This window comes from Nannospalax galili, unplaced genomic scaffold (assembly GCF_000622305.1).
Source record: "Nannospalax galili isolate Female #2095 unplaced genomic scaffold, S.galili_v1.0 scaffold707, whole genome shotgun sequence".
In the NCBI taxonomy this organism is placed as follows: domain Eukaryota; kingdom Metazoa; phylum Chordata; class Mammalia; order Rodentia; family Spalacidae; genus Nannospalax; species Nannospalax galili.
The window spans coordinates 462395-489608 of record NW_008356263.1 but is presented as its reverse complement, the minus strand read 5'-3'; the positions used below and the strand labels follow the sequence as shown (position 1 = coordinate 489608).

General features: G+C 49.9%; 3 protein-coding genes across 9 annotated transcripts in view; 1 reads left to right on the top strand and 2 right to left on the bottom strand.

The window, feature by feature from the left end:
* Positions 1 to 3147, top strand: part of Itpa (inosine triphosphatase) — a 17819-nt gene extending 14672 nt beyond the window's left edge. Inside the window, exons 7-8 of one of the 2 annotated variants that reach the window (XM_008854465.3) lie at positions 1053 to 1129; positions 2274 to 3147. In XM_008854465.3, coding sequence (XP_008852687.1) covers positions 1053 to 1129; positions 2274 to 2412 — 216 coding nt within the window. In that variant the 3' untranslated portion in view covers positions 2413 to 3147. Of the gene's footprint in view, positions 1 to 1052; positions 1130 to 2133; positions 2228 to 2273 lie in introns of those variants that run through there. The other variant, XM_029556867.1, reaches the window with a different exon arrangement.
* Positions 3148 to 6677: 3530 nt separating this feature from the next.
* Positions 6678 to 18673, bottom strand: Slc4a11 (solute carrier family 4 member 11). Of its 6 annotated transcripts, XM_029556872.1 has the most exons (20): positions 18417 to 18659; positions 16958 to 17019; positions 14155 to 14319; positions 13997 to 14046; positions 13490 to 13721; positions 13334 to 13415; positions 13004 to 13127; positions 10423 to 10626; positions 10258 to 10351; positions 10040 to 10165; positions 9848 to 9961; positions 9622 to 9754; positions 9336 to 9409; positions 8673 to 8931; positions 8399 to 8505; positions 8141 to 8309; positions 7888 to 8061; positions 7515 to 7710; positions 7269 to 7438; positions 6678 to 7156 (listed from the first exon to the last, which is right to left on the bottom strand). In XM_029556872.1, exons 2-20 carry the CDS (start codon positions 17001 to 17003, stop codon positions 7087 to 7089), a joined length of 2589 nt encoding a protein of 862 aa, XP_029412732.1. In that variant the 5' UTR covers positions 17004 to 17019; positions 18417 to 18659; the 3' UTR covers positions 6678 to 7086. The 6 variants fall into 6 exon arrangements, with proteins under 6 accessions (XP_029412732.1, XP_029412731.1, XP_029412728.1 ...); XM_029556871.1 differs by having other exon boundaries at positions 8399 to 8424; positions 9622 to 9961; positions 18417 to 18673; XM_029556868.1 differs by having other exon boundaries at positions 9622 to 9961; positions 18417 to 18666.
* A 3453-nt stretch (positions 18674 to 22126) lies between these two features.
* Positions 22127 to 27214, bottom strand: part of CUNH20orf194 (chromosome unknown C20orf194 homolog) — a 257297-nt gene continuing 252209 nt past the window's right edge. Inside the window, exon 37 of the mRNA XM_029556875.1 lies at positions 22127 to 22278. Within this exon, the coding sequence (XP_029412735.1) occupies positions 22252 to 22278 (27 nt within the window). The 3' untranslated portion in view covers positions 22127 to 22251. The remainder of the gene's footprint in view (positions 22279 to 27214) is intronic.

Below are 27214 nucleotides of genomic sequence, written 5' to 3'. Positions count from 1 at the left end.
TATTATTTTTATTTTATGTGTATGAATGCATTGCCTGCATGTATGTAAGTGTACCCATGTTGTGCTATGCCTGTGGAGGTCAGAAGAGGGTGATTCTCCTGGAACTGGAGTTATAAACAATGTTTAGCCACCATGAGGGTGCTGGAAATCAAATCTCGATCCTCTACAGCCAGTGTTCTTAACCACTGAGCCGTCTCTCCAGCCCCTCATCTTGGTTTTTGAAACAAGGTCTCTCACTGGTTTAGAACTTGTCAAATGCACTAGGCTGGCTGGCCAGAGAGCCCCAAAGATCCTCCTGTCTCCACTCCCCCTTCCCTAGGGCTGGAATTACAAGTGTGTGCCACTATACCTGGCTTTAAAAAAATTATTATTTTTTTATTTTAATTTTTGGTTTTTTGAGACCAACTTGGTCTCAGTCTCACAGAGAGGTGGAGCCTGTTTCTACCTCCCAAGTGCTGGGACTAAAGGCAGAGGTCTAAAGAGGGTGATGAATCCCCTGGAACTGGAGTTAGAGATGGTTGTTAGCTACCATGTGGGCATTGGAAAGCAAACTCAGGTCCTCTGCAAGAGCAGCCAGTGATCTTAACCACTGTACTGCCTCTCCAGCCTTGTCCTTTTTTTGGGGGGGGGTCTTTTTGAGACAGGGTCTCCCTGTAGTCCTAGCTGACCTTGAACTCACAGAGCTCTGCCTGCCTCTGCCTCCTAAGTGCTGGGACTATAGGTCCCATGCCTGGTCCTTTTTGTTTTTTAGACAGAATCTTGCTTTGTAGTCTTAGCTCTCCTGGTAACTCAGCGATCCTGCTTCAGCCTTCCAAGGGCTGGGATTATGGGCTCATCCAATCATACCCAGATACTGCTCTACATCTTACTGATGTATTCAGCAAAAATTTATAGGCACTGTGGACCCCTTGAGCTATTACATATTTTGAGTAAGTCAGGTTTAGTCAAATTTCCAAGCTAACCAAACTCAGTCGGCCTACAGTGTCTCCAGTTGTACACCTGCTCTCCCTAGAATGCATCCAGTTTACACCTGTCCTCCCTTCCTGTGGCAGGGTCAGATCGTGGTGCCACGAGGCTGCCGGGACTTTGGCTGGGATCCCTGCTTCCAGCCTGATGGATATGAACAAACGTAAGGAGCCAATTTCTTCCCAGGGGTACAGGCTGAGGTGGTACCTTGTCCATGTGCAGGCACAGGGATATGTATGAGGCAGGCTGTGTTCCAGCTGAAGGCATCTCTGCTGGGGTGGACACGAGGAATCTGGTGGCCTGGTCCATGGTGGTGAAGCTCAGGTGTCTTGGGTTCTGCCTCAGCTCACCTGAGAGCAGCTGTGGGGCCAGGGCCTCTCATCCTCTGGCCTTGGCCTATCAAGATGTATAAACATGGTGGTTTTTTGGGATGATGCTGAGCTGGAAAACTATGCACAGTTCTGCAGCCTCTGGTGGGCACATGAAACCCTCATAGTAACACATGTTCTCAAGCTTTTTCCATTAACCTCCTACCCTTATTTATACATTGCCATTATTGGGCTCAGGTTTTCCAGACGAGAGGGTTCCCCCTGCCCAGTAGCCATGCAGAGCTGAGGACTCCAGCACTCTCCAGGAATGTTTAGGTTCCAGAACTGTCTGTATTTGTGCTGTCTTGTTGGTGATTACAGAGCACTTGAAATGTAGATAGACTGAGGAGTTCAGTTTATTTTGGTTCAGTTTTAATTGACTTGGATAGCCACATTATCTAGTGGCTGTGTATTAGACCAAGGCTCTGAAGCCCACAGGCAGGGTGTGTGTTACCTCACTGGTAGTGTCCTCACACAGATGGGCCCCTGGCCAGCTGATGGGTTCTCCAACTCCCAGTGCATCAGAGGTGACTGCTGTGCTCGATTTGTCAGGCTCCACGGCTTCCTGTCAACACATGTCAAAGCTGATCAAACACGCTGCTCATCCCTGTCCATAGCGTCCCTGAAGGACACACTAGAGCAATTTAATATCCTTCCATGCCTATTAATATGGGTTTCTATCTACAGAGGAATTTAAAACTATCTCAGGGTCAGAGGGTATTCCCTTGGGACCAAACATGGATTGCTGGGGGCCTATCTGCCCCTTGCCTGTGATTCTGGATATGGATTTTACCTGCAGGCAATGCCCAAGCTACTGCGGAAGGGGAAGGGGACCTCCAAATACAGTCCTTGAGTGTTGGGCCCCAAGGTGGTGGTGAGGTGCACATCTTCCCAGTGTTTGGGTTCCCTGTCCTCTGAGCTGCTGCTGTTGCCTGCTAGATATGCAGAGATGCCCAAGACTGAGAAGAATGCCATTTCTCACCGCTTCCGGGCCCTGCACAAGCTGCAGGAGTACTTTGGCTGCGAGACTCATGAGGCTGGCGGTGGCCATGCCGGCCGTGGATGCTGGGACAACTAGCACAACTCCCCAGCAGGCGGACACTCCTGCCTGTTTCTCTGTGTTTCCCCTCTGGGGCTATTGTGGCAGCTTCAGCAACCAGGTTTGGAAGAGAAACTGACAAGTTGATACTAATATCTTGCCCTTCAGGGTTTGCGGATTGTTGCTCCTCTGATATGTGGCCCTGGGATCCTGAGGGACCTTGGATGTTAAAGCCAGTCTTGGCAGAATTGAGGGTTTGGGGAGGAACTACACAAACTTTGATGTTTTCAGAATGCAGCAAATGTAAATTCTGGAGGGCCCTTGTTTCTAAAATAAATCGTGTATGTTTTGAGCCTTGCTGCTGTAATGTACACTATATCTGTGTCTTGAGTTCCCTTTAACAGGGAGGAACCCGTCTTGGCAGGGTAACCAGAGGGGCAGTGCTGTGAAGGATGTTCCCCTGCGCTTGCTAGCTGGAATGCTACATCTCTCTGTGATGTTTTACTCTTGGAGTCATGGATCATAAGCCATCTTTTCCATGTCAGATTCCTGTTGGGGCTGGAAGGCAAGTACAGGTTTTACTTTATGCTCTTGTACATTAAGGGCCAGCAAGATGGCTCAGCAGGTACAGGTGTGCCACTGAGCCTGATGACCTGCACTCCCTCCGAAATGACCGAGTGTCCACGTGATGGAGGGAGAGAACTAACCCCCGCAGGCTGTCCTCTACCCCCCATGTGCACCTTCCCTGTGAGTAGAATAAAAGAGACCAATGTTTGTTGGGTGTCATCTGTGTGCTGTCAAATGTTGGTTTATGTTCATAATGCCACGTACTTTTTTGGAGGGAAGAGGATGTAGTCCTTGATCAGTCGACATGGCACAGTTGAGGCTGGCAACTAGAGGCCCCACAGGAGGTCTGACTCAACTACTTTGGATCATCACTGTGTGCTCCCAACCCCAAGCTAGTCCCTGGGAAAGACTTCAGGGAGCAGGTGCCTGCCTTGTAGTTCTCCTGGGTCAGTTCTTGATGAGGAAGGGTATATTCAGAAAACATGGGAGAAGAAAAAGGATTGGGGTGTTGGGTTAGTCCAAGTATTCTAGGCAGCTCTGGAGACCTCCTGCCTCCTAGTTTTTGGCCCTTAGACTTGGCAAGGTGGTCCTGGGCCTGCATTCAGCCATTCTGAGAATGGCATCCCCTGCTTGACCTCAGGCAGGTCATGTGCCCCAGTACCCTAACAGCCTTTGGAAAGTGGGAAGGTATCTGCCTGGGCTCAGACATAGGGTGCTGGAAGCCTGTAGCCCCCTTGCCTCTGGTTCTGGATATGGCTCTTCCTGCAGGGGTTACTGAGGAAAGGGTTCTCCGATTTTAATCACAGGCAGTGTAGGTGAGTGGGGGTGGATATATGGGCACCTTGGTGTTTGCTGCCCAGCTCCTTCCTAAAGTCCCCCTTTGACTTTACCCAACCCCACAAACTACTGTGGAGAACATACTTGTACCTAACGCCATCCCCCCAAAGCAGAATCATGACTATGTCCACACCCTGCATCTATTCATGTGGGCACCTCATTCCAGCCTGTTCAGTGTCAAGTCTGACAGTCCATCAAGTCTAAGGTGGTTCTGCTGGCTTGCATTTCTCTGATTAGGTACCAACGTTTTGGGGCTTTTATTCTTTTGTAGTACTGGTAGTCAAACATGGGGCCTCTCGCATGCTAAGCAGGTATTCTGTTGAGCCATATTCCCAGATCTATGAAGAGGTTTGAGTATCTCTTGCCATTCCTGTTATCCTTTCCCTCTTACTGGTTTACAGAGTCTCTGTGTGTCCTTTTATTTCTCTGTAGATGAAAGTCTTACCTATTATTTTTCTATTTCCTTTTATTTTGTGGTGCTAGGGATCAAACCTGGAGCCTTGCACATGCTAGTAAATATTCTACCACTGAGCTACATATACATTGTATACTTTATTTATTGTTTTCTTTTTGAGACAGGGTCTCATGTGGCCCATGCTGATCTTAGAAGTCACTATGTAGCCAAGGCTGGCTTTGAACTAATCCTGCTTCCACCTCCCAAGAACTAGAGTTACAGGTGTGTGCCACTGTAATGTGCATTATTATTATTATTATTATTGTCTTTTTAAGACGGGATCTCCCTGTAGCCCCAGCTGTCCTGGAACTCACTAGGTAGACCAGGCTGGCCTCGAACTCACAAAGATCCGCCTGCCTCTGCCTCCCAAATGCTGGGATTAAAGGCATGTGCCACCACGCCCAGCCTGTAATGTACATTATATTGGTAAGTTGTGATATGTTCTTTAAAATTTATTTTTATAGCTGGGCATGGCAGCACATACGTTTAATCTCAGCACTTGGGAGGCAAAGGCAAGTGGATCTCTGTGATTCTGAGGCCAGCCTGGTCTGATAGCGAGTTCCAGGTCAGCTGGGGCTACAGAGAGACCCTGTCTCAAAAAGACAAAAAAAAAAAAAAGATGAGTATTTTGCTTTGTGTACCTATGTTGTGCAATTCCTGTAGAAGCCCAGAAGAGGGCACTGGATCCCCCTGTAACTGGAGTTATAGAAGGTTGTGGGTGCTAGGAATTGAATCCAGGTCCTCTGCAAGAGCAGCTAGTTTTTTTTTTTTTTCTAATTTTATTATTTTTATGTGTATGAGTGTATTGCCTGCATGTATGTGAGTGCACCCATGTGCAATGCTGCAGAGATCAGAAGAGGGCTTTGGATTCCCCTGGAACTGGAGTTAAGGATGGTTCATAGCTGCCATGTGGGTGCTAGGACTTGAACCTGGGTCCCATGCAAGAGCAGTCAGTGCTCTTAACCACTGAACCTTGTCTCCAAGCCCTGTCATGTGTTCTTTGAGAAGCGGGCTGTAAGTGGGGCTTTTCTCCCATTTCAGACCTCATGTTTTTCCCTTGTTGGGGAATGGGCTGGTCCCTCTGACAGGGAGAACAATCAGCCTGAGTTAAAAAGTTTGTGTTGAGAATAGCTAGAAGGTAAACCATTTCCAACAGGTGCTATTCCTGTTTATGCCTTGATGTAAAAGTGCCTGCAGTGGGAAGAGAAGCCAGGTCAGCCCTGGGAAACTCCAGCTAACTGCCTCAACCTCCCCGCTTGGTTTCTGCTGGGTGCTGTGAGTGCTTGATTTAATGTCATCTCTTTTGATTGGTTCTTTTACTTGGAAGCCTCACTGGAGGGGGCCACTGCTCTGCCTAGATCTCCAGCTGGCTGTCTCAGCAGGGCTCCCCTTGTCAGTTTCTCCTGGATGATCTGAGCACCCAGTTTGTTTTTTTGTTTTTTCTCTTTTCACTTTAGCTTCCTATAAACTCATACAAAAACAGAAGCTGGATTGCACAGAACCAAAAAATGGCTTTTTTTTTTTGGTTTTCTTGAGACAGGGTCTAGACCAAGCTGGCCTTGAAATCATGGTGATCCTCCTGTGTCAGCCTCCTGAATGTTGGGACTGCACACATGAGCCACTTCTAGGTGTTTTTTTTTTTTTGTCTTTTTGAGACAGGATCTCCCTGTAGCCTCTGCTGGTCTGGAGCTCACTATGTAGACCAGTCTGGCCTTGAACGCAGAGATCCACCTGCCTCTGCTGGGATTAAAGGCATGTGCCACCGTGCCTGACCGTCCAGTTTCATTTCAATTGTATATGTAACAATGCTCTTCCTCTGCTTTGTCCAAAAATATTTGTCCACAGGGCATCTGTGGAGCCCAAGCTCTGTAGGGTGAGAGAAGCTAGACATTTCTGTCTACACTGTTGCTGCCCCCAGGTACACATGGGCATTCCCTGAACCTTAGATTCCTGTTTCCTGCGGCTGCCTGCTGCTTATGGACTCTGGCACCAAATGAACCAACCAAAACATGGTATCTTCAGTCCTCCACTAGACTCATCACCACAGCCCACCACCTGCCTTTCTTCCACTTCTGTCCCGCCCTACAATCACACCATCACTGCCCTGTGCATAGCACAGTACAGCCCCCCCCCCCACCACCAACCCCCCCCCCCCCCCCCCCCCCCGGCCCTGGCCAAACTCTAGCATATGCTGCAGCCTCACTATCCTCCTTTGCCATAAAACACCTTGCTAGGTCCAAATCCTGTCCCCTTAGCATCTTCTGTTCCCAGAATACTTACCTTGCAGGGACGTAGCAACATGACAACACAAAAGCCCTGGTGTGTCCACTGTTCACAGTTGGGCCAGTGCCCACATTGGAGGTGACAGCAAACATTGGTCCCTTTATTCTACTCCTAGTGGGTTTCTGTTCCCCCAAACTAGGAAACGTAGCAAGGATAGACATGGTACACTGAAGCACAGGAGCAGGGCCTTTATTCTCTCATGCACACACACTGAATTCCTTACACAATCAAGGAAATGGTTTCCTGGGCATCAACTCTTTTATCAAAAGAAAATCCACCCCTTTTTTTTTTCTGAGCTAAAGACCGAACCCAGTTGTGCTTGCTAGGGAAGCACTCTACCACTGAGCTAAATCCCAAACCCCGAAAAGCCACCCTTATTCCCCCCTGGGCAATATTCCTGACCCAAAGCTAAAGGTTAATGGCGAGAGAAGCGAGCACACACCATCTAATACTCAGGGGCTTTCAGCCCATGGGTCAGCAATGAGGACAGCACAGAACCACAACCAGGACACTCAGACCTCCCCCTACACTGCCACAGTGCAGGCCTGAAAAAATGGGGAGGGTGCCACAGGTCAGGGCCTGTGCTCGGCATCCATCACGTCCAAGTACTTGGCTTCAATGATTCGGGGTAGCAGGTTGTAGCTGCAGAGTAGAGGGAGAGGCAAGACAAATGAGTGGTGAACAGTAGAGAAGAGAGCAGGCACCCACTGAACCAGCTGGGCCCTCCTGACCACAGCCCACATGCTGGTCATACCGGATAGGGATCATCGCAATCATGATGAGGGGGAAGACCATCTTCATGTATGGCAAGGAGCTCATGCCAAAGGCACAGAGCAGCAGCAGCTGCAGAACCTGCAGGCCTGTGAAATAGTGGATCTTCCTCTGGGGCACTCTCCGGATGTAGTGCGTGGGTGGGTATGATGTCTGTGGGCAGTGGAAACGAGAGGTGGTCAGGGATGGCCATGTTCCCATACCTGCCCCCCTTGGCCCAGGCACCCACCTGCTCCTTAAGCAGCAGGGCTACACGTGAGAAGAGCTGGTTTCCATCCAAGGAGGTGAGTGCGATGTAGAGGAAGAGCCCATAGAGCACAGGCTTGGGGATCCACTGCAGGGGGAAGGGCAGCAGCAGCAGGGAGAGGCCCACCAGGATGCTGGCACCCAGTGAGGTCAGCCGCGTCTCCTTCACATTCACGATCCTATGGGGGCCCAGAGCAAAGAGCCATGTGCCTCCTCAGGCCACAGGGTCCAGGGCTGCACTGCTTCTGGGCCCTAAGCCACATCCTTCCCTAGGTCACACATGGACTGAGATCCCCCTCTCACCTCCAGGTCCCCTTTGCTCTTACCCTAAGACTTCAGGGCCCGCTTTTACTCACGTCTCATAAATGTGCCCATTCTCTACACGTTCCTCCACTAAGGCCAGTGCTCGCACATGCAGGGGGGAGTGGGGGTAGGCAGCATGGATCCAGGGTAACCCGAATAGAGACAGCCCTGTATTGATGACGGCAAGTAGCAGGAGGTCCCAGTGGTAGGCAGTGCCCTTCACCAGCCTGCAGCAGATGGACACACATGAACAGAAGCCTGTTGGCAGGCTGGGCACTCACCTCACCCTCTCCCAGCCCTCAGTACCTGTTTTCTGGTGCATTGACGAGGGCAGCCACCAGGTTCTGCTCAATGAAGAAGAGCAAGGAGAGGAGGAAGCCAAGGCCCATGGCACTGCCAATAGCCTTGAGGGACAGCAAGTGCACCTGTGCCACTTCGAAGAGGTTCTCGCTGGGGTTGTAGCGGAACTTGCTCACTGCAATATGAGACAAGCTTCTGCTTGGTCCCCAGTCCCCAGGGAGCAAGCCCATGCCACTCCCAAGTCACCCTCCAGTCCCAACTCACTTTCAATTTCCTGGAAGCCATACGAACTGATGAGGGAGAAAGACAGCACAGCGATGGGCAGGGCACAGTCAGAGAGGGTCTCTCGGACACATGGGTGCAAGTAGGGGCTGGGGATGATGGGTGTATCAGCATGACCTAGGGGCTAGTTGGCCCTTACCACCACCCAAGCCCCCTCACTTCTTTTGAGATCTTGCAATAGGGTCTTGCTATGTAGCCTGGCCTTGGACTTGAGATCCTCCTGCCTCTGCCTCCCAGATCAAAGGCTTCCCCTCACCTTTTCTTGAACTGGTAGAGGGTGTAGCCCAGCCAGAGTGTGCCCAGCATGATAAGGAGGCTGAGTACTGCAGTTGCCTGGCCCGAGTGTATGCTGTTGGGGCTGCTGGCTGTGGCCAGTTCTATGGGGCTGGCCAGGAGGCTGGTGTTGAGGGCAGTGTGGAAGCTGGTGTTGGAGCTGGTGCCAATGCCCAACAGGCTTGTCAAGGATGAAGTCCTTTTTGTGTAGTAGTGGTGACCATAGTAGAACTTCCAGAAGACTGTGGACAGGTCAACAGGCCTAAGCATTTGGGATCTGGTAGGTTGGAGCCTAGCTTCCTTCTGGATATAGGATCAAGGGGCCCTCAAGGGTGATGGGGTGAAGGGAAAGGGAGGGGACCACGAAGGAAGAGAGACCCTCTAAGGATAGAAGGAGGAATGAATAAGGGAGTGCTCTGCACTTTTCCGGCAACCGGGAACCACCACTTGCCCATCTATGGTCTAAGCCTGCTACTGTCCTTGTTGTACTTCTGATACCCCATTATGACTGGCTTCATGCCTCTGCCTTGGGGAAGCCCTGTTACTCTCCAGGAGCACATGGGACTGCTGCCGTGTGGCAGCCACAGCTCCTACAGCATCTTTGACCATGAGAGGGACAACCTTAGCTTGGCAGCTGTGTACTCACTTTTGACTATGCCCTTGACAGCATCCAGCACAAATGTGATGGAAATGAAGAGGGCAATGATCTCTTCTGTCGACCTGCAAAGAGGTGGTGTGCCTCATGTAGGGATGGAGGGCTGTTAGCCGAGACTTTCCTGAGTTCCTGCATGGACCACCCCCATGAAAGCTCCCCCATGGAACCACTTCAGCCTTTTGGGGAATACCCTGTGTATCCCAGAGTTACAGAGCCTTAGCATAATGCTGAGCCAGATCCCTAGGCTCAAGGTTCCCTGCAGATCAGAACCAGTCACCTCTTGAAGAGATTCATAAGCAGGCTGAGGTTGAGGAATGCATAAAGTGTGAGGAAGAAACTGTTCCACAGGCCCGTCCATGCATAGAAGGATTTGAAGTCTAGGTTGTAGTCATCACAGATGACCTGGATCACTGCAAGCAGCAGGGCAGGATGGGCAGTCAGGGCTGGGCAGGGCTGGGCTCCAGGACCTTGGGCACTGTATCCCACTTCAACCCCCACTGCACCCTGGATGTAGATGGCCAGGGGTGCGGTTGTCAGCAGGATCACCAGTGGCTGCCCCGAAAAGAGTGCATACAAGAGGCCTCCAATGCTCTGCCCAGCTATGGTCTTCTGCACATCTGTGGAGGTAGGAAGGTCAGAGGGCACCACAGCCCAGGGCCCTGCCTGGCACATCCCTACCTCTCCCAGCCCCTCACCAATGACCCCATTTGTGTTCTCATCATTGAGGGACCCAAAAGCGATGGTTGGCAGCAGGCAGGCGAAGTAGAGGAAGAGAGTGGTGGTGATGTATTTGCCCACAGTCTTGCCTTTCCCGATAATGCCTAGGAAGGGGGACAGTGAGCATTGTTGCAGATGCAGGACAGGCACACATGGTCTCCTGGCTGAAAGGTCAAGCTCTGTGTGGGCCACATACCATCAGTGAAGTCTAGTGGGTACACAGGAAACCTGCGCATGATGTCCCCCCAGATGCCTTTCCCAAAAGGGACAAAGTCCTTGTACTTCGGGGGCTGGGGAGACAGACAGTACTTGTTAGCTCTGGCTGGCCCTGCCCCTCTGACCACGCCAACCCCTTGTCTACCTGAGGGTGTCTGTGAGTGTGGAGAGAGCTCATGCTGTGTCCCTTGGCTCTTGGCATCATCATGGTGAGCAGCTGTCTCTGATGCACCAAAGCCTCCTTGAATTCTTCCTCTGTGCGGGTCTTTAGGAGCTTCTGGCGGAAAGTGATATCTGAGAACATGGTGGCGAACGTGCGTGCCACCTCCATTGCTGTTTTGGTGCTTTTCTGGGGACAGAGGATGGAATGGGTGTACCTGCTGCTCCTGTAGAGCAGAGAAGTCCTGTCTCTGCCAAGCACAGGCACTTCAGACAAGTGGTGCATGCTCTCCTTATAACCAGCTGGTGGATTTTAGTCCCTACAGTTCAGACATTAATGCGTCTTGCCAGTTTCCACAAAGTCAGCAGATCCCCAGAACTGAAACAGATCTAGTATTTTTTTCTTTCTTTTTTTGTTTGTTGGAGACAGGGTCTCATTCTGTAGCCCAGGCTGGTCTAGGACTCATGGCAATATTCCTACCTCGCCTTCCTGAGTGTTGGGATTACAGGCATGAGCCACCATGCCTGGCTTGGTATTTTTCTTAGCTTTGTCCTAAGCAAGAAAAATGTTTGATCACTGACATGAAACCATAATGGAACAAAACATGTGCCTAGTCACATCCTGTCAATGGTATCTGCACTGTCTGCTGGCTTATCTGCCTTTGAAATACAGGCCCATCAGACCTTCTCTTACCTGGCCATGGTCAACTGTTATGGGTTAGATATGTAATGTCCCCCAAAAGGCTCATATGTTGAAGCCTTGATCCCCAGTTGGTGGGTCTAATCATGGAGAAGTAACTGAATTTTGAAAGTTCTGACCTAATTAATGGATTCATATACTGATGGAGTTATAATTTCTTGGCATTACTGGGAGGCAGTGGAAATAGATGGGCCTGTTCTAAGGGAGGAACTCACTGGGAGGTACTTCTTGGAAGGGTATATCCCAGGATTCTTCTCCCATTTTTGGATGTGGAATGCCAGTGAGCAAATCCAGTACCTCATGTATGTAAGCCTACTGCCACTGAGCCATGCCCCCAGCTTCTCCGTCCCTTTCCGCTTCCTGGCTGCTATAAGGTGAGCAGCCCTGTTCCATTGAGCCCTCTCCAACACAGTGTTCTGCCACACCTCAGGCCAAAGCAATGGAGCCAGCCAACCATGGACTAAACTCGCTGAAACCTTGAGCCAAAATATATCTTTCCTCTTATAAGTTGATTTTCTCAGGTATTTGTTACAGCTTACACATGAATCCTGCTTACTCCCTTGCCCAGTCTCCTGAGAGGCCCCTTTATTATACTCAGATCAAAAGTCTTCTATGCCTAGAGCTTGTGTTACTGAGAAGGAACTCTGTTGGGTATTGGTTGTCTCAATACACCAATGTGGACACTCAGCTTTTAGGCTCTTTCTACTGTTCAGGTCACTCTGCCAGCTGCCATTCCCTATAACCCATGAAGTGCCCTTCTCTCTCCCTAGCACAGAAACACTACATGCACCATGCCTCTAAAACTTCTGGCAGGGACATTCCCCTTACCCCTGGCTACTTAGAGAAATCTAGAGGAGGGAGCCTGCACCTGAGGCAGGGCAGAATCAACAAAAAGCTAATGAAAATGGGATGGCAACAAAGACCTGGAATCCTAGCACGTGGAAGATAGGAGGATAAGAACCAAAGCTAGCCTGGGCTACATGAGACTGTCTCAATAACAAATGGGATAGGCGAGGTGGCATAGTCCTTTAATCTCAGCACTAGGGAGGCAGAGGCAGGCAGATCTCCATGAGTTCAAGGCCAGCCTGGTTTACATGGTAATTTCCAGGTCAGCAAGAGTTACATAGTGAAACCCTGTCTCAGAAAACCATCCGACCAACCAACAAAAAGGAACTAATGGAAGGCAGGAGTGTGGCTCAGTGGTAGAGTCCTTACCCTGCCATGCTTGCACATGAGGGCACTACACTCCATTCCCAGCACCGAGAGAAAAACAAAAACAAAAAGTAGCTAATGAAAGGTTATATATTAAAGCTTTGAGACGGGGGACCTCACAATTCCATATTCAGGAAGTTTTTCCTTTTCAGGATTTTAAAACCTTTTTCCTTATTGGGAAAACTCCCAAACTGTACCAGTTTCAGCCCCACAAAGCAAAGTGTCCTTGATCCGATGTGGCATGGCCCAAGGAATATAGATCCTAGGCCAGCACATCACAAAGGAGGAGGGTTGATGAGGAAGCAAGCCAAAGAAAGGCCCCAAAGTTTGAATCATAGTAGTCATACGGAGATTTTGGTGCAAGGGAACTACATTCAGGGCCTTGTGCATATAGAGCACATGCCTTGCCACCAACCTACACCTCCAGTCGCCTCAAGCAGTAATTATAAAAAGCATTTCTTTTCTATTGGAAAGCCAACCTTTTGGACAATTTCCAGGGTAATTTGGATGCCACAGGGACTTAGCAATAATATTTTTGTTAACTCATCCAGAAGAGAGGAAGAGTGGGTGTAAGGAGGACTGCAGAGATGTTCTCAAGGAGAGGACAGAGCAGCCTGGGACCCTTCCCCACACAGCACCCAGGACCCAAACTCACCATCTTGGGTGGGGCCAGCACCAGGATGACAAAGCGAACTTCACAGGAGTTTTCCCCCCAGTTCTGAGGGCGAACTAGGCGGCTGATGCACACGTGCCGCTTCTGTAGGGCCTTCATGGTACAGCTGGTCAGGACAAGAGAGTGCAAAGGTCGCTGCTACCCTGGAAGCTGAGCCTCTCGCCACCCAGCGGAACCCGAACTTTGACCTCTAGTGACCTCCATTACCAGGGAGAAAACAGAGACAAATCGGATGTGTCACCACAGCTGTGTGGCCTCTGCAGGCACATGCCACCTAGCTTCAGGATAAGTGGCTGTAGGATGGAGACTCACGTGATGCAGAGCCATGACTGTTGGTACTGCACCCCTCTGACAGTGGCAGTGACCCCTTGGATGGTATCTGACAGCAGGTGGACTAAGGGTGGAAGAAAGAGGAGTGTCAGCTGGTCTAGCCATGCCGAATGTGTCAGTGCAGGGAGAGGGCCTCACCTTTACTCTCCATGGGGGCCCCAGCATCTGTAAAGACCTTGGCCATGAACAGGTCCAAGTCACAGTCAGGCTCTGTATGGTTGGGGTCCTGGGCAAAGCGGTTTAACATAGTTCGCAGCACATCATCCAGAGAGGTGGCTGTCTCATTCAGAATGATGCTGGCCTGTGCCAGGAAGCCATCCAGATCCCGGTGTGCACGGACCTCTTCCTCAAAGTTCTTTAACTTCAAGTACTGTAGGGACCCCAGGTACAGAACCACACGTGCCTCTGAATGAGGCCATTGTCACTGCTCACCTCCTGCCCCCCATGATGATCTCTGGGTGCCCCTGTCCACCAGGACCCATGGCTCCTTTCCAGGAGGGAAGGTCCAGGCTTGGGTTAGCCTAAGTCCCCTGTTTAGGAATGCTTGGGAGCATGGGGAGAGGGGAACAGTATGGGAGATATAAGAGAATTAGTCCCCTTTAACCCTGGTTGGAGACCAACAAAGCCCTGCAGGACAGGCCTCACCTTGCGGGAGGTGTGCAGGAGCACACAGCCACCAGTTGCAGCTTCAATGTCTAGAAGAAAGGGAGGAGAATTCAGCATGTTGCCCTATTTCTTCAGGGTTCCTTGGTAGAGCAGGGCCAGGTCTGCCAGCCCCGGGGTCCCCACTGCAGTCTCCATACCAGATTTGGAAGGCTGCACTTCAAGGTTGACATTGACAAAAAAACGAATGCTTTCGCCAGACACAATGGACGAGTTGACTGTGTCAAATGCCTCATCCCCAAGGCTGTCTTCCCGAACCTCATGGGTACCATCCATGTCATTCTTGAAGTATCCCAGAGATGCAGCTGTCAACGAGAAGGCCCGGCTGTCAGGCCGTACACCAGAACACCAGGAGGAGGAGCTATAAGCACAAAGAACTTGCACTCCTGGGCTGTCCCTTTTGGCTACACTCTGAGTGGCCCCCTAAAGCAGAATTTCTGGTCCAACCTGGACCCACTCTGAGTGTGGCAGCTGGCATACAGAGCTGGAGTCCCCTGCCCAGCAACTTTCTGTACTGGTTTCAGTTGTGAGACCCAGGGCTTAGTACTTTCTAATAATTCAGTATGAAAACAGTATGTCAGTTCCACAGACTGGACAATAGTGCAGGTAAGTGTATGCCTAAAACTCAGCACTCAGATGGCTGAGACAGGAAGATCCAGTTTGAAGCCAGCTTGGGCTACAAGTAAGACCCTATGGCGGGGGGGTTGGGGGGAGCTGTGCATGCTAGTCATACTTGCCAAGCCCAATACCTGGAAGGCTGGGGCAGGAAGACTGCTAGCCTGAGCTACAATGTGACCTTATCTCAAAAAATCAAAATGTGGAAAAACAAAAAACAAAACAATCTAAACTGCTTAGCTTCTGTCTTCTAGAGTCCCCAGGCTGGGGAACCCCAGGAAAAGTGAAGTCGCTGCATAGCCAAATGCCCCCCACCTCCTCTGCTGCCTTGTTTGCACAGGAGCCCTCTTCCCAGGGAAGGCAGATGGGGTCCAGGGCAGAGCATCAAGGCAGAGATTTAGTCCAGTGGTTATACAAGACCCAGGAGGCAAAAGAACCTGAGAAACAGAGGCAGGAGATGGAAGGCCTCCTCCCAGCCCTGCTCCCAAGGTGCAGCAGCTCCGATAGAGCACAGAGCCTGCTACCCCTCCCAGGTCCTTTTTTTTTTTTTTTAATGTGTGCGTGTGTGTGTGTGTCTTTTTGAGACAGGGTCTCCCTGTAGCCCCTGCTGGCCTGGAACTCACTATGTAGACCAGGCTGGCCTTGAACTCACAGAGATCCACCTGCCTCTGCCTCCCAAGTGCTGGGACTAAAGGTGTGCACCACCACACTTGGTTCAGGTCTCCTCTTATAGGAAGGCTTCCATATAACATGCAAGTGTTTCTTCCTATAGCTCACTAAAAATCTCAGCTTGAACTAGCCTGTTATCGGTATCTCAGGCTCAGCCAGACTCCTTTCCATCTCTCCTCAGGCCAGACAGAGCCCTAAGCAGTCCCATTCCTGTCCTATAAGCCAGCCAAGAGTGTCTCTCCCTCCAGAGCCTTTAGGTTTATTTGGAACCCTCTTCCTATATAGTCCTATCTGTTATCTGGCTCAACCAGAACCTCTTTCAGACTCTCTCTAATAGCTCCTCATTCATAGGCATTTCCAGACCCCATTAATGTCTGCCCAGGGAAAGGTCAGTAGCACACCTACACCTGCCAGGCAGTGACTCACCCAGACTCACTTCAACTCTTGTCCTCCAGTGTCCTCTGTACATCCCAGGCTTTGTACCTTAATATCCTGTGTTCAGCACCTGGTAGCCCCCAGCTCCCGGCCTGCCCTGCATCCAGAGCCTAGAGAACTATTGAGCCGAAAGATTTTCCCCTGCTTCTACTGTAGAAGTCGTAGCAAACACCTTCCTTAATTCTGGCCTGCCTTATTTAAAACTACTTGGGCTGGGGGAATAAGAAGGTATAGAGTGGCACAAGCCTATCTGCAATCCAAGTACTCAGGAGGTAGAAGCAAGAGAATTGGAAGTTCAAGATCACCAGCCTGAGCTGCATGAGACCCTGTCTCATAAAAAAATCCACTTGCTTCCTTCCTCCAGCAACCACTCTCAGCACCTACTACCATTCCCAGCATCCCCAACACTGCTCTTCACATGACCCCCTATTTTCTTCCCTACCAGGGCTCTACCTTTTCTTAGCCTTAGCTCTCAGATCCCCTAGGTCTTTGCAGGGCTCCTGTGGTGCCATGCTATAACACAGCCACAAAGCTAAGCTGCCAGCAAAAAAGTCTATCACACAAAGCCCTCTCATCCTGGGGACCTGGGTAAAAGCACATCATCGGTATGTCTGAACACTGTCCCACTAACAACATGGAAGGGCTGGGGATATAGCTCAGATGGTAGTGTTTGACTAACATGCATAAACTCTGAGTTCTATCTTCAGCACGCTATAAGTGGTGCAGGCTTGTGATCTCAACACTTGGAAGGTGGAGGCAGGAGAATCAGAAGTTCAAGTCATACTTGGCTACTAGGGAGTTCCAGGCTAGCCTATCTACATGACACCTTGTGTCAAACAAAACAAAATAAAACAAACATGGAGCCAGAAATAGAGGAAGTAGAGCAGTTGAAGCAGGAAAACTGTAGCCTCTCTCTCCAGAGCTGGATGAGGGCTGAGGGGCATGCACAGCATGTGGTCTAAGCCTGGCCAGATACCCAGGGCCCTGGAACAGTAAACCACAGGAGAAAACAGCAAGCAGTGCTGATAGCCACCTGCCCTTGAAGCACTCCAAGTCACCTGCCATTGGCCAGCTTCATCAGCTGCTTCCCCAACATGTCACACAGTCTCCAGAGCAGCAGGAGCTAAACCACTCCAGCACCAGCATGAGGCCAGTGCCATGGGGTGTGGGAACATGGGCTAAGTTCCCCAGGATTTCTAACCAAGGGGCTTTGTATATACACACCTGAGAAGTACTCACTGGAATCCTCAAGGTATCCATTCTGTGACATGGCCAACCCAAGTTTTCTACAAGGAAAGCCAAAGAATTGTCACCAGCCCAACAGACCAGCCTTGGACAGTCTCCTGTGCCCTCTTCAACTCAATCCACCCCATCCCTGCTGATTCCTTCTTATCCTCTCAGAACACATACTAGGCCACCTTGGGACAAAAAGAGAGGCGGGGGTCAGAGTACTGCGGGGCCTCTGCAGAACCTGGGGAGGCCAGTCTTAATCTTATTTTTTAAATCTTTTATTTCATGAGTAAAGTGTTTTGCCTGCATGTATTCCTGTGTACCCGTGTCCTGCAATGCCCTCGGAGGGCTGTAGAGGGCATCGGATTCCCCCTGGAACTGTTGTTATTAAGGACGGTTATTAGCCACCATGTGGGTGCTGGGAATTGAAGCAGGACCTCTCCAAGAGCCGATAGTGCTCTAAACTGCTGAGCCATCTCTCTAGGCCCAGTCTTAACTTTAAGTATTAAATTAAATTCTCTAGTACATCTGCTAGAGGCTGCCCAGGTATGCAAGGAGAGGGAGGGGCTTTTCTCAGATCATTTCCCCACCAAATTATTAACAACACCTAGCAAAACCCAAGGTGCTGAATCCAGCTCTGGAGTTCCGGAAGGGACTAGAATTAGTCTCTTCCTCACTCCGGCCCTGCCAAGCATGGCTCTTGGGCCTGAGTCCTCTGTATATAGCACACCTCTGCTCAGATCTGTCCTGGGGGGTCATAAATGCATCAATGCCCCACACGGCGCAGTTCTCCCCACCTTCTCAGGAGCCAGGGGTCCCTGGGGAGCGACCTAACAATCGTTTCCCCCCGGGGGTCTCCAAGGTCTCGGGCTAAGGACAAAGGGCGGAGCCTGGGTGTGCCGAACCCTGGAAGGGTTGGAGGTGCGGCACAACCTGGATGTCGGAGGCGCGCTGTGCGAGGAAGGACGCACAGGAAGGGCCGCGGTCACACTCGCAGACCCTGGGGCAGGATGCGGTTGTAAGCGCCGGGAACCGAGGCAGCGGCAGTTGGGAGGCCGCGGGAGGTAGGAAGGGGTGCTGGGAGGGGCCGCGCCTCACGAGCAGGTGAGCGGCCGGACGAACCCAGCTCTAGAAGGACGCGACTCCCAGGGGCGCGTTCCCGGCTCGGAAGAGCTCCGAACCCCCAGTCCGCCTGCCCCCTTCGGAGCGCTCTCCGCCTCTTCGTTACACATCCTTTGTTCAAGGAGTCACGACGGAAAGTGCAGGTCAGTCACCCGCGATGCCCTCGGTGTCCGCGGACCTCCACAAGATTCGCGCACTCGCTGGGACTCCGGCTTGCCCGGCCGACCCCAGGCCGCGAACCCTTCCGCCCCCGCCCCCGGCCCGGGCCAGCACGCGCTGCGCGGCTGGAGGGAGCACGTCTGCCGGCCGAGCCCGCGCTCGGAGTTCTCACCCGGTACCGGACGGTTCCCGGCTGGCAGCGGCGGGAGGCGGCGACACACCCCCGAACCTTGCCGGGTCCTAATGCCGCTCTGCACTAGACGCGCGGGAGGCAGCTTCGCGGGCCGGGTTGCGCTCACTCGCGACGTACGCTCCGAACGCAGGTGAGGGCCGGGCGGGGCTGCGAAGGTTCTGGGAACAGCCTCGAGGGACTCCCGGAGCCGCCGGACTCCACCCCACCGATTTAAAAGCACGGCGGGTCTCCGCCCCATCTGTGCTGTGGGCCCGGCCCGGCCACGCCCGCGGGCGGCGAGCCTCCTGCATTCCTGCTGCCTGGGCCCCGCCCGTCTCGCCTTTCCGCCAACGCCTCCCCGGGGTTAGGCGGGAGCTGGGTCTCCGCACCGAGTGCTGGCTGGTAGACAGCTATGGGGAGTGGGCAGAGCGGAATTCTGGTGAGTTCAGCCCGTTCGACAAACTCCCATGTCTGCCCTTCGGTGGCTTCGCAGTGATTCCGCAGACCCAGGAACACACGCCCAAGAAAGCCCTATCCTCCAGCCCCTCCACGTCCTAGCCACAGGAGAGAACCGGCAGCGACAGCAGGGAAGTTCTCACTACCGCCCCGCGGTCAAAAGAGGGAGCACTAGGCAAAAGGCGCATGCGTTTGGAGTGTTCCGGGAGATGCCAACAGACGCGTCGTAAGAGTTACCCGGCATTAGGAATGAAAGCTGTGGAGGGCCCTTTTGGCGATGGAAGACCTCGAGGTTAAACACAAGCCCCGAACTCCCTTCTCCCTCACATGCGCGCTATTCCAGGTTGTCCTGTTACAAGCAAACTCTGATTCAGGGATAGCCGCATGCTTCTTTTTGGGGGAGCAGGCTCTGGGAGGGGAGGCAGCAGGTCATCCTTCTATGTATCTTCTAGCTAGTTTCAGTCCTATACAGACGCATGGGTTGCAGGGTAGAGGTTGAGGGAACCTGAAACGACTTCCCCATGGAGCAAGGCAGGATGGCAGAAACTGGGGCTCTACCCTCCTTTTACCCCACCTCTCTTACCTGTGAATCCATCTGCCTCCTAGCAGCTCCTGAATACTTGGTCTGGCCCACCTCTCCAGTTCCAGGAAGATTCTGGTGATGGAAGGAGCAACTCTCCCAAGCCCCTCCTTACTGGGGAAAGAGCTCAGAGAAAACCTCTAGGCACCCGAGCCGTTACCCCCCACCCCCCGCACCCTTCTGTCTCAGAGGAATTGACCCTGACCCCTTTCTGCCTCAACCTCCAGTGCTGTGTATCAGAAACTGTTTCCTTCTGTCCCCCATTTGCCACCTGTACTGTGTAGATCAGAGGCTGAGGGCAAATACAGATGCCCCTTCCTGCCTCTCCTCCTTTGGCTGTGCACAGGAGCAGGCAGGCAGAGGGACCCAGATACAGGTATACCCCCTCTCATTCCCTGCATCAAGGCCTCTAATTTCACTGGATTACACAATGTCTAATGCCTTTCCAAGTGCCTTCAGCTCTGTCTGCCCCTTTGCTTTAGTTTATCTTTGATTAGAGTCTGGGGTAAGAAGCAACTGTATAGTATCACATTTAAAAACCAAACCATTAAAAGGGGGGATGGGGCTGGCAAGATGACTCACCAAGTGCAGGCACTTACTGCTACCAAGTTTGACAACCTGAGTTTGATCCCCTGGACCCATGTGGAATGAAGGAGCTGACTCTCATAAATTGTCCTCCACATGTGGTCATACACAGACACATACAAAAGGAATGTAATTAATTTTTTTAAAAATAGGCCTTCAAGATGGCTCAGTTGGTAAAGGCACTTGCCATGAAAGCCTGGTGACATGAGTTCAATCTCTGGAACCCATTGAATGTGGAAGCAGAGAAGTGACTCCACAAAGTTGTCCTCTGATGACATGCATGCTGTGGCAGGAGGCTAAGAGTTCAAGACCTAGCAAGTTTGAAGCTAGCCTGGGTGACATGAGATCCAGTCTCCAGCAACCCCTTTGGCAAAGACACCCATACTCTGTGTCTGGGATAATTTTCATCTATAAAACAAAGACATGGAGGAGCTGAGGAGCTAGATGTAAGTAAACTGCTTGCCATGCAAGCATGAGGACCTGAGTTCATGTCCCTAGTATCCACATAAAAAGCCAGTTGCTTGGACAGGGTGTGGTGGTACATACCTTTAATCCCAGCACTCAGGAGGCAGGTGGATCTCTGTGAGTTCCAGGCCAGCCTGGTCTACATATTGAGTTCCAGGCCAGCTACAGGGAAACCGTGTCTCAAGGAAAAAAAAAAAAAAAAAGTGAGATAAAAAATTATCCCAGACACAGAGTATGGGAGGTGGAGACAGGAGGATCCTTGGGGCTTGCTGGCCAGCCAGTCTAGCTAACTAGTGAGCTTCAAATTCATGAGAGACCTTGTTTCTATACCCAAATATACAAGCATACACCCCCAAAACAAAGACATTGGGGTTAGAAAGATGGCACTGGCAGAGGACTTGGGATCAGTCTCCAGCACCTGCATGATGGCAAACTGTCTATAACTCCAGTTCCAGGGTATCCAATGCCCTCTTCTGACCTCTGTGGGCATTGCACAACACAGGCACACTTACATACATGCAGGCAATATACTCATACACATAAAAATAATAAAATATTTTTAAAAAACAAAGACATTGAGTCCTTTTTTCCTTGTTTTGATGTCTCATGCCTATAATCCTAGCACTTGGGAGGCTGAGGCAGGAGGATCAGAAAGAAGTTCAGAGTCACCCTCTAACACAAAGAATTTGAAGCCAGCTGTGTGGTGGTGCACACCTTTAATCCCAGCACTCAGGAGGCAGAGACAGAGGCAGGAGCAGAGGCTGAGGCAGGCAGATCTCTGTGAGATGGAGGCCAGCCTTGTCTATGTATCGAGTTCCAGGCCAGCTGGGGCTACAGCCAGACCCTGTCTCAATAGTAACAAAAAAGATGTTGAGGGGGCTGGAGCGATGGCTCAGCAGTTAAGAGCACTGACTGCTCTTGCAGAGGACCTGGGTTTGATTCCCAACACCCACATGGCAGCTGTGAACTGTCCTTAACTCCAGTTCCAGGGGAATGTGAAGCCCTCTTCTGACTTCTGTGGCACTGCACGACACGGGTGCACTCACATACATGCAGGCAATACACTCGTACACATAAAAAATTTAAAAAAGATATTGACATGGAGGTATTTATGTGCGTGTGGGGGCGGTTTGGACATGTGTAGAGGCCAGAGGTAACCCAGTGAGGGTGCTGTCCTCAGGTGCTGTCCCCCCATCCTTTTTTTTTTTTTTTCTTCCCCTAAGACAGGGTCTCACTATGTAGCCTTGGCTGGCTTGGAAGTCTGTGTGGACTAGGCTGGCCTCAGGCTCAGAGATTGGCCTCTTGAGTGCTGGGATTTAAAGGTGTGGATCATTACTTCTGGCTACCTTGTCTTTTGAGACAGGGTCTCTCACTAGTACTTGGAGCTCGCCTGTAAGCCTAGGCTGGCTGACAGGCAGCCCCAGGGGTCTGTCTGACTCCACCTCCCCAAAATTGGGATTACAAGTGTATGTATATCTACCTTTTTTTTTCACATGGGTACAAGGAATGGAACTCAGGCTCTCATATATTTTCATGGCAAGCACTTTACCCACTGAGTCATCTCCCCAGCCAACAGAAATGGAGTCTTTTTAGCTAGAAAATTCCATGAAGGTTTAGTCTCAGACTGAAACTGTTTTTCTTATCAAGCTGTTTTTCCTTTTCCTGTTGTCCTTATTTCTATTATTTGTACATTCATCCAGGCATGAAGTTTCAGACGTAGAATTTCTTAAAAATGCAAAATTAAATTCTTCACTGATACAGGAACTGCGGTAGTAGCTGTAGGATAAAACAGATGTACATTCAGACTGTTGGGTTAGCTGCTTCTTTTGCAGATACTCATTAATACTCATTAATTTGAAATCTTTGACTCATATGCAAATTTTGTTTTAAATTGATCAAAGGCCTGGGAGGGAACAAAAGAGTAATTTGTGGATAAACAAATTTATTTTTCTTCAAATTTTTGGGGAATGAAACAATTTTGGAATTTTTCAGAATGTTATGATTTTTTCCACTTTGGCTTTTTCCACTTTGACCTCCAAGTCATCCCCTTGGCTCTGTCTAATTAATCATTTGTCTTGTCATCAATTGTTCCTGCAAAATGGCTCTGTGCTGTCCACTTCTTACCTCCACCAACCTGAAGCAGTAGGCTCCCCCCACCCCCCAGGCAGTCCATTTTAAGGGGACAAATAAGACTTTTCAAACAGTCCCTTCTGGGATACAGGTTCCTCTGGGCACACAAAGGTAGTACATAGTAGTGGGCTTTTCTCAATTTGTGGGGTGGTGGATTATTTTAATGGAGAATTTTTTTTCTTTTTGAGACAGGAGCCCTGTTAGCCTCAAAAACTTATGTTGCTGAGGGATGACCCTGAAACCCTAATCTGCCTGCCTCCATCTCCCCTGAGTGTTGGGATTACAAGTGTGTACCACCATGCCCAGTTTATGCAGTGCTGAGGTTGGAACCCAGGGCTTCCTGCATGCTACACTCTGCACCCCCAGCTTGAGAAATTGTTTTGTTGTGTTTGCAGGCCAGACGACAACCTTGGGTTGTGTTCGGGTGCCATCCTTTTTTTTTATAGACAAAGCCACCACCCTGTTACTTGCCAAGTAGGCTAGGCTGGCTGGCCAGTGAACCTCAGGGATTTGTCTGTCTCTGCCTCTCCATGTAAAGCTGTGACCCTTGGTTATGGTAGGTAGCTCTGTGATTGAGATATACGTCCATCTTTTTATTTATTTATTTATTTATTTATTTATTTATTATTTATTTATTTTTGGTCTTTTTGAGACAGGGTCTCCCTGTAGCCTCAGCTGTCCTGGAACTCACTATGTAGACCAGGCTGGCCTTGAACTCACAGAGATCTGCCTGCCTCTGCCTCCATGCTGGGACTAAAGGCATGTGCCACCACACCTGGCCCAGATTCTTTTTCAGTGTGAGTTTTGGGATTGAACTGAAGTCATCAGACTGAGCCATCTCCCCACCCATAGAATTAAAAAAAATTTATTTATAACTTATGTGTATGAATGTCTTGCATGTAAGTGCATGTTCTCAATTGTTTCTCCATTACTGTGAACACTCTGAACAATTCCAACTTGGGGGAGAAAAGGGTTTATTTTATTTAATTGAATTTTTTGTGTATTTCACACAGAACAGCTCCAATAATCTTTTAAAAAATATTTTATTAGTTTTATTTTATATGTATGTGTGTATTGCCTGCATGTAGGTAAGTGCACCCGTGTCATGCAATGCCCACAGAGGACAGAAGAGGCTGTTGGATCCCCTGGAACTGGAGTTCTGGACAGTTGTTAGCTGCCATGTGGGTGGGATTCGAACCTGGGTCTTCTGCAAGAACAGCCAGTGTTAACTGCTAAGCCATCTCTCCAGACCCCAAGCTCAAACAATCTTAATCCTCTTTTTAAAAAAATATTTTACTTATTATTTATTTTATGTGTATGAGTATATTGCCTGCATGTAGGTAAGTGTGCCTGTGTCGTGCGATGCCTGCGGAGGACAGAAGAGGCTGTCGGATCCCCTGGAACTGGAGTTACGGACAGTTGTTAGCTGCCACGTGGGTGCTGGGATTCGAACCCGGGTCTTCCTCAAGAACAACCAGTGTTCTTAACTGCTGAGCTATTTCTCCAGCCCCTACAATCTTAATCATCTTTATACCCTGTCCCCATTTGCACCTTCCTATAGCCCCCCCCGCCACTGGAGCCCATATACTTGTCATCCCTGTTAAGACCCACTGGGTTGTCAGTGTTCCCAGCCATTCCCCAGTGCAAGTCCATCCACTGAATCTAGTCTCTTGTTTTAGGAAGATCAGCTCTTCTTCATCTAGCAGTGATCACTTGCCAACATTCCTTCAAATAAGGTCTGCTGTTCATTTCCCCAGTTCTATGCTGGGTTATTATCTGCCCGAGTTTGCATGGGACTTGTGTATGCTGACACCATTGCCATAGAATCGTATGAGCAGGTTCCCAGGAGCCTATAGGACTCTCGTTTCCATCTGGTCATGCACCTCCTCCCTGGCTCTTACAGTCTTTCCACCCCACTCCCCTTTCCTCAATAGTCCCTGAGCCTTGGGTGGGTGAAGTTTAATGACAGGATCCTGTCCAAGGACTATTATTCAGCAGACTCTTGATCTCTATACTTTGGCTATTTCTGACCTTTTGTGTTCCTGGCCCTCTGCTATATGAGGGAGCTTCATTATTGAGAATTGGAAGATTCATTAGTGTTTTCTTCATCCCTGTTCTATGTTCCAGGAGCCTTAGGTGTAGAGGTTGCATTGTAGATGTGTTCCTTAGGCCTGGGCAGTTCATACACAATGTCTGTGTGTGACCAGTAGTGGTACTTGGTAATAGTCTCTGATTGGTACAAAATGAGCTTCTTTGATGTGTGGTGACTGGGATATTTGTTTGTGAATATAAGGATACATATTTTGCACATAGTAAGAAATCCCATTAGTCTAGCGATGTGACAGTCTTCGGGTTTTCTCTAAGATCTCTGGCCACTCCAGCCATGTAGTAGGTTATGTTTACATTACCACACTTGAGTTTCCTCCCTTTGAGTGGGTGTTTAGTCAAATTAGGTAGCTGTTGATTACCCCAAGATAAGAATGCCACTACTGCACCAATGATGTATGCTGTGCTGGCCATTGATGTGGTTATTTGGTCTTGAAGCTGGTGTTGGACCATCGATTGATGTTTTCCCTTGGCACCTTCATAGCGCTCTCCAAAGCTGAGAGCTGCCTTCAGGGGGAAGTGGTTACAAGTCAGTTGCAGCTCTATTGTTCCAAATCCTGTGTCCAATGTATGTTCTGTCCTCAGCAGTAGGGTCTTACCTTCAACGGTAAGACCATCAGGGGCTGTGGCAATAGCCTGAGTAATTTTGGCAGTCTCTTGGACCACCCTGGCCAACAACTCAAAGGAAGGTATCTCCCGTCTGGCACTGTTTTTTATTATGTAGCCTTTAGCTATACACATGGACTCACGTAGAGATGATGTATGTGTAATTTGTCAGTAGGTTGTTGGACTAAAATGGTTCCTTTTTTTTCTTTTTAATTTTATGTGTATGAGTGTATCACCTGCATGTATGTGAGTGCACCTATGTCATGCAATGCTGCGGAGGTCAGAAGAGGGCTTCAGATTCCCCTGGAACTGGAGTTAAGGACGGTTCGTAGCCACCATGTGGGTGCTGGAAATCGAACCCAAGTCCTCTGCAAGAGCAGTCAGTGCTCTTAACTGCTGAGCCATCTCTCCAGCCCCTCCTTCTGGTTTTTAAAAACTAGCTAAACATTTATCTCTCCTCTCTCACTGTCTAACCCTGCCCCCATTTTCCCCATTTCTCCCTTGATAATACCAGTCACCTATGATTCCACCTCTCTTGAGCTCCTTCTTTCAGAAAGGGTTTATTTTATCTTATATCTCCTGGGTCACAGTTCATCACTGAGGGAGCCCAAGGTAGGAACTCAGGACAGGAACCTGGAGGCAGGAGCTGAAGCACAGGCCATGGAAGAGTGCTGCTTACTGGCTTGCTCCCCTGGCCCATGCTTAGCCTGCTTTCTTATACAGTACAAGATAAACTGCCCAAGGGTGGTACTATCCACAGTGGTCTGGGCCCTCCTACATCATTCAAAAATCAAGAAAATACCCCACAGACATGGCCATAATCCAGTCCAATGAAGGCAGTTTCCCAGTTGAGGCTCCCTCTACCCAGGTGTGTCAAGTTGACAACTAAAGCCATCCAGCACAGTGCCCCATGTGCATGCACTGCCTGTTGTGGCCAGAGGGGGGTGTCAGATCCCCTGGACCCGGAGTTACCAATGGTTATTAGCTGTCACATGAGTGCTGAGAACCAAACCAGGGCCCACTACAAGAGCAGCCAAGTGCTCCTAACCACTGAGCAATCTCTCCAGCCCCCAACCCATAAAAATTTTAGGACATATGTTCATGTAACCTGAACTTGCCTCAAACTCACTTTGTAGTCAAGGCTAGCCTTGACCTTTTTGCCTTCACCACCCAAATTGCTAAGACTATAGGTGTGCACTACCATGCCTGGCTCTAGAATGTTTTTAAAGTTTTTCTTTTCTTGGTCAAAAATCACTATTATCATTAGCACAATGAAAAAACTATGATTCTTAGGCTGGGTGGTGGTAGATCAAGGCCAGCCTGGTCTACATAAGTGAGTTCCAGGCCAGCTGGAGCTACAAGGAGACTGTCTCAAAAGCACCAAAAATCAACCAGTCAACCACCCACCCTCTCCCCTGACCAACAGCAAAAACAAAACACAGGGGCTGGAGAGATGGTTTATCAGTTAAGAGCACTGGCTGCTCTTGATGAGAACCGAGGTTCAGTTCCCAGAACTTACACAGCAGCTAACAACTGTAACGCCAGTTCCAGGAGCTCTGAGCCCTCTTCTGGCCTTTTGTGGGCACTGCATGACATGGGTACACTTAGACACATATAAGCAAAACACTCATACACATGAAAAAAAAGAAAGAAAGAAAGAAAAAGAAATGTTTCCTATCACTTGTACTAGAAAAAGACTACCAGAAGGCAATTCTATGAAAATCAAGCAGGTATCTGATCTCATAGAAAAGTTCAGAAATGGCTTGCTGAGGATATGTAATGCTGGCCTGAGGAAAAAGCCCTTTGATACTTGCTGTGCCCGGCAATTCTTCACAGGTCTGTCTCCAAACCCTGGGGGTTTGTTAGAAAA

Excerpts from the sequence above, each read along its gene's own strand:
- Slc4a11 (XM_029556868.1), bottom strand. The coding sequence starts at position 17,003 with ATGTCACAGAATGGATACCTTGAGGATTCCAGTGAGTACTTCTCAG. Across the intron at positions 13,722-13,996 it reads TCCTGCACACCTCCCGCAAG|TACTTGAAGTTAAAGAACTT; the intron begins GTGAGGCCTGTC and ends GGGTCCCTACAG. Across the intron at positions 7,157-7,268 it reads ATTGCGATGATCCCTATCCG|CTACAACCTGCTACCCCGAA; the intron begins GTATGACCAGCA and ends TCTACTCTGCAG.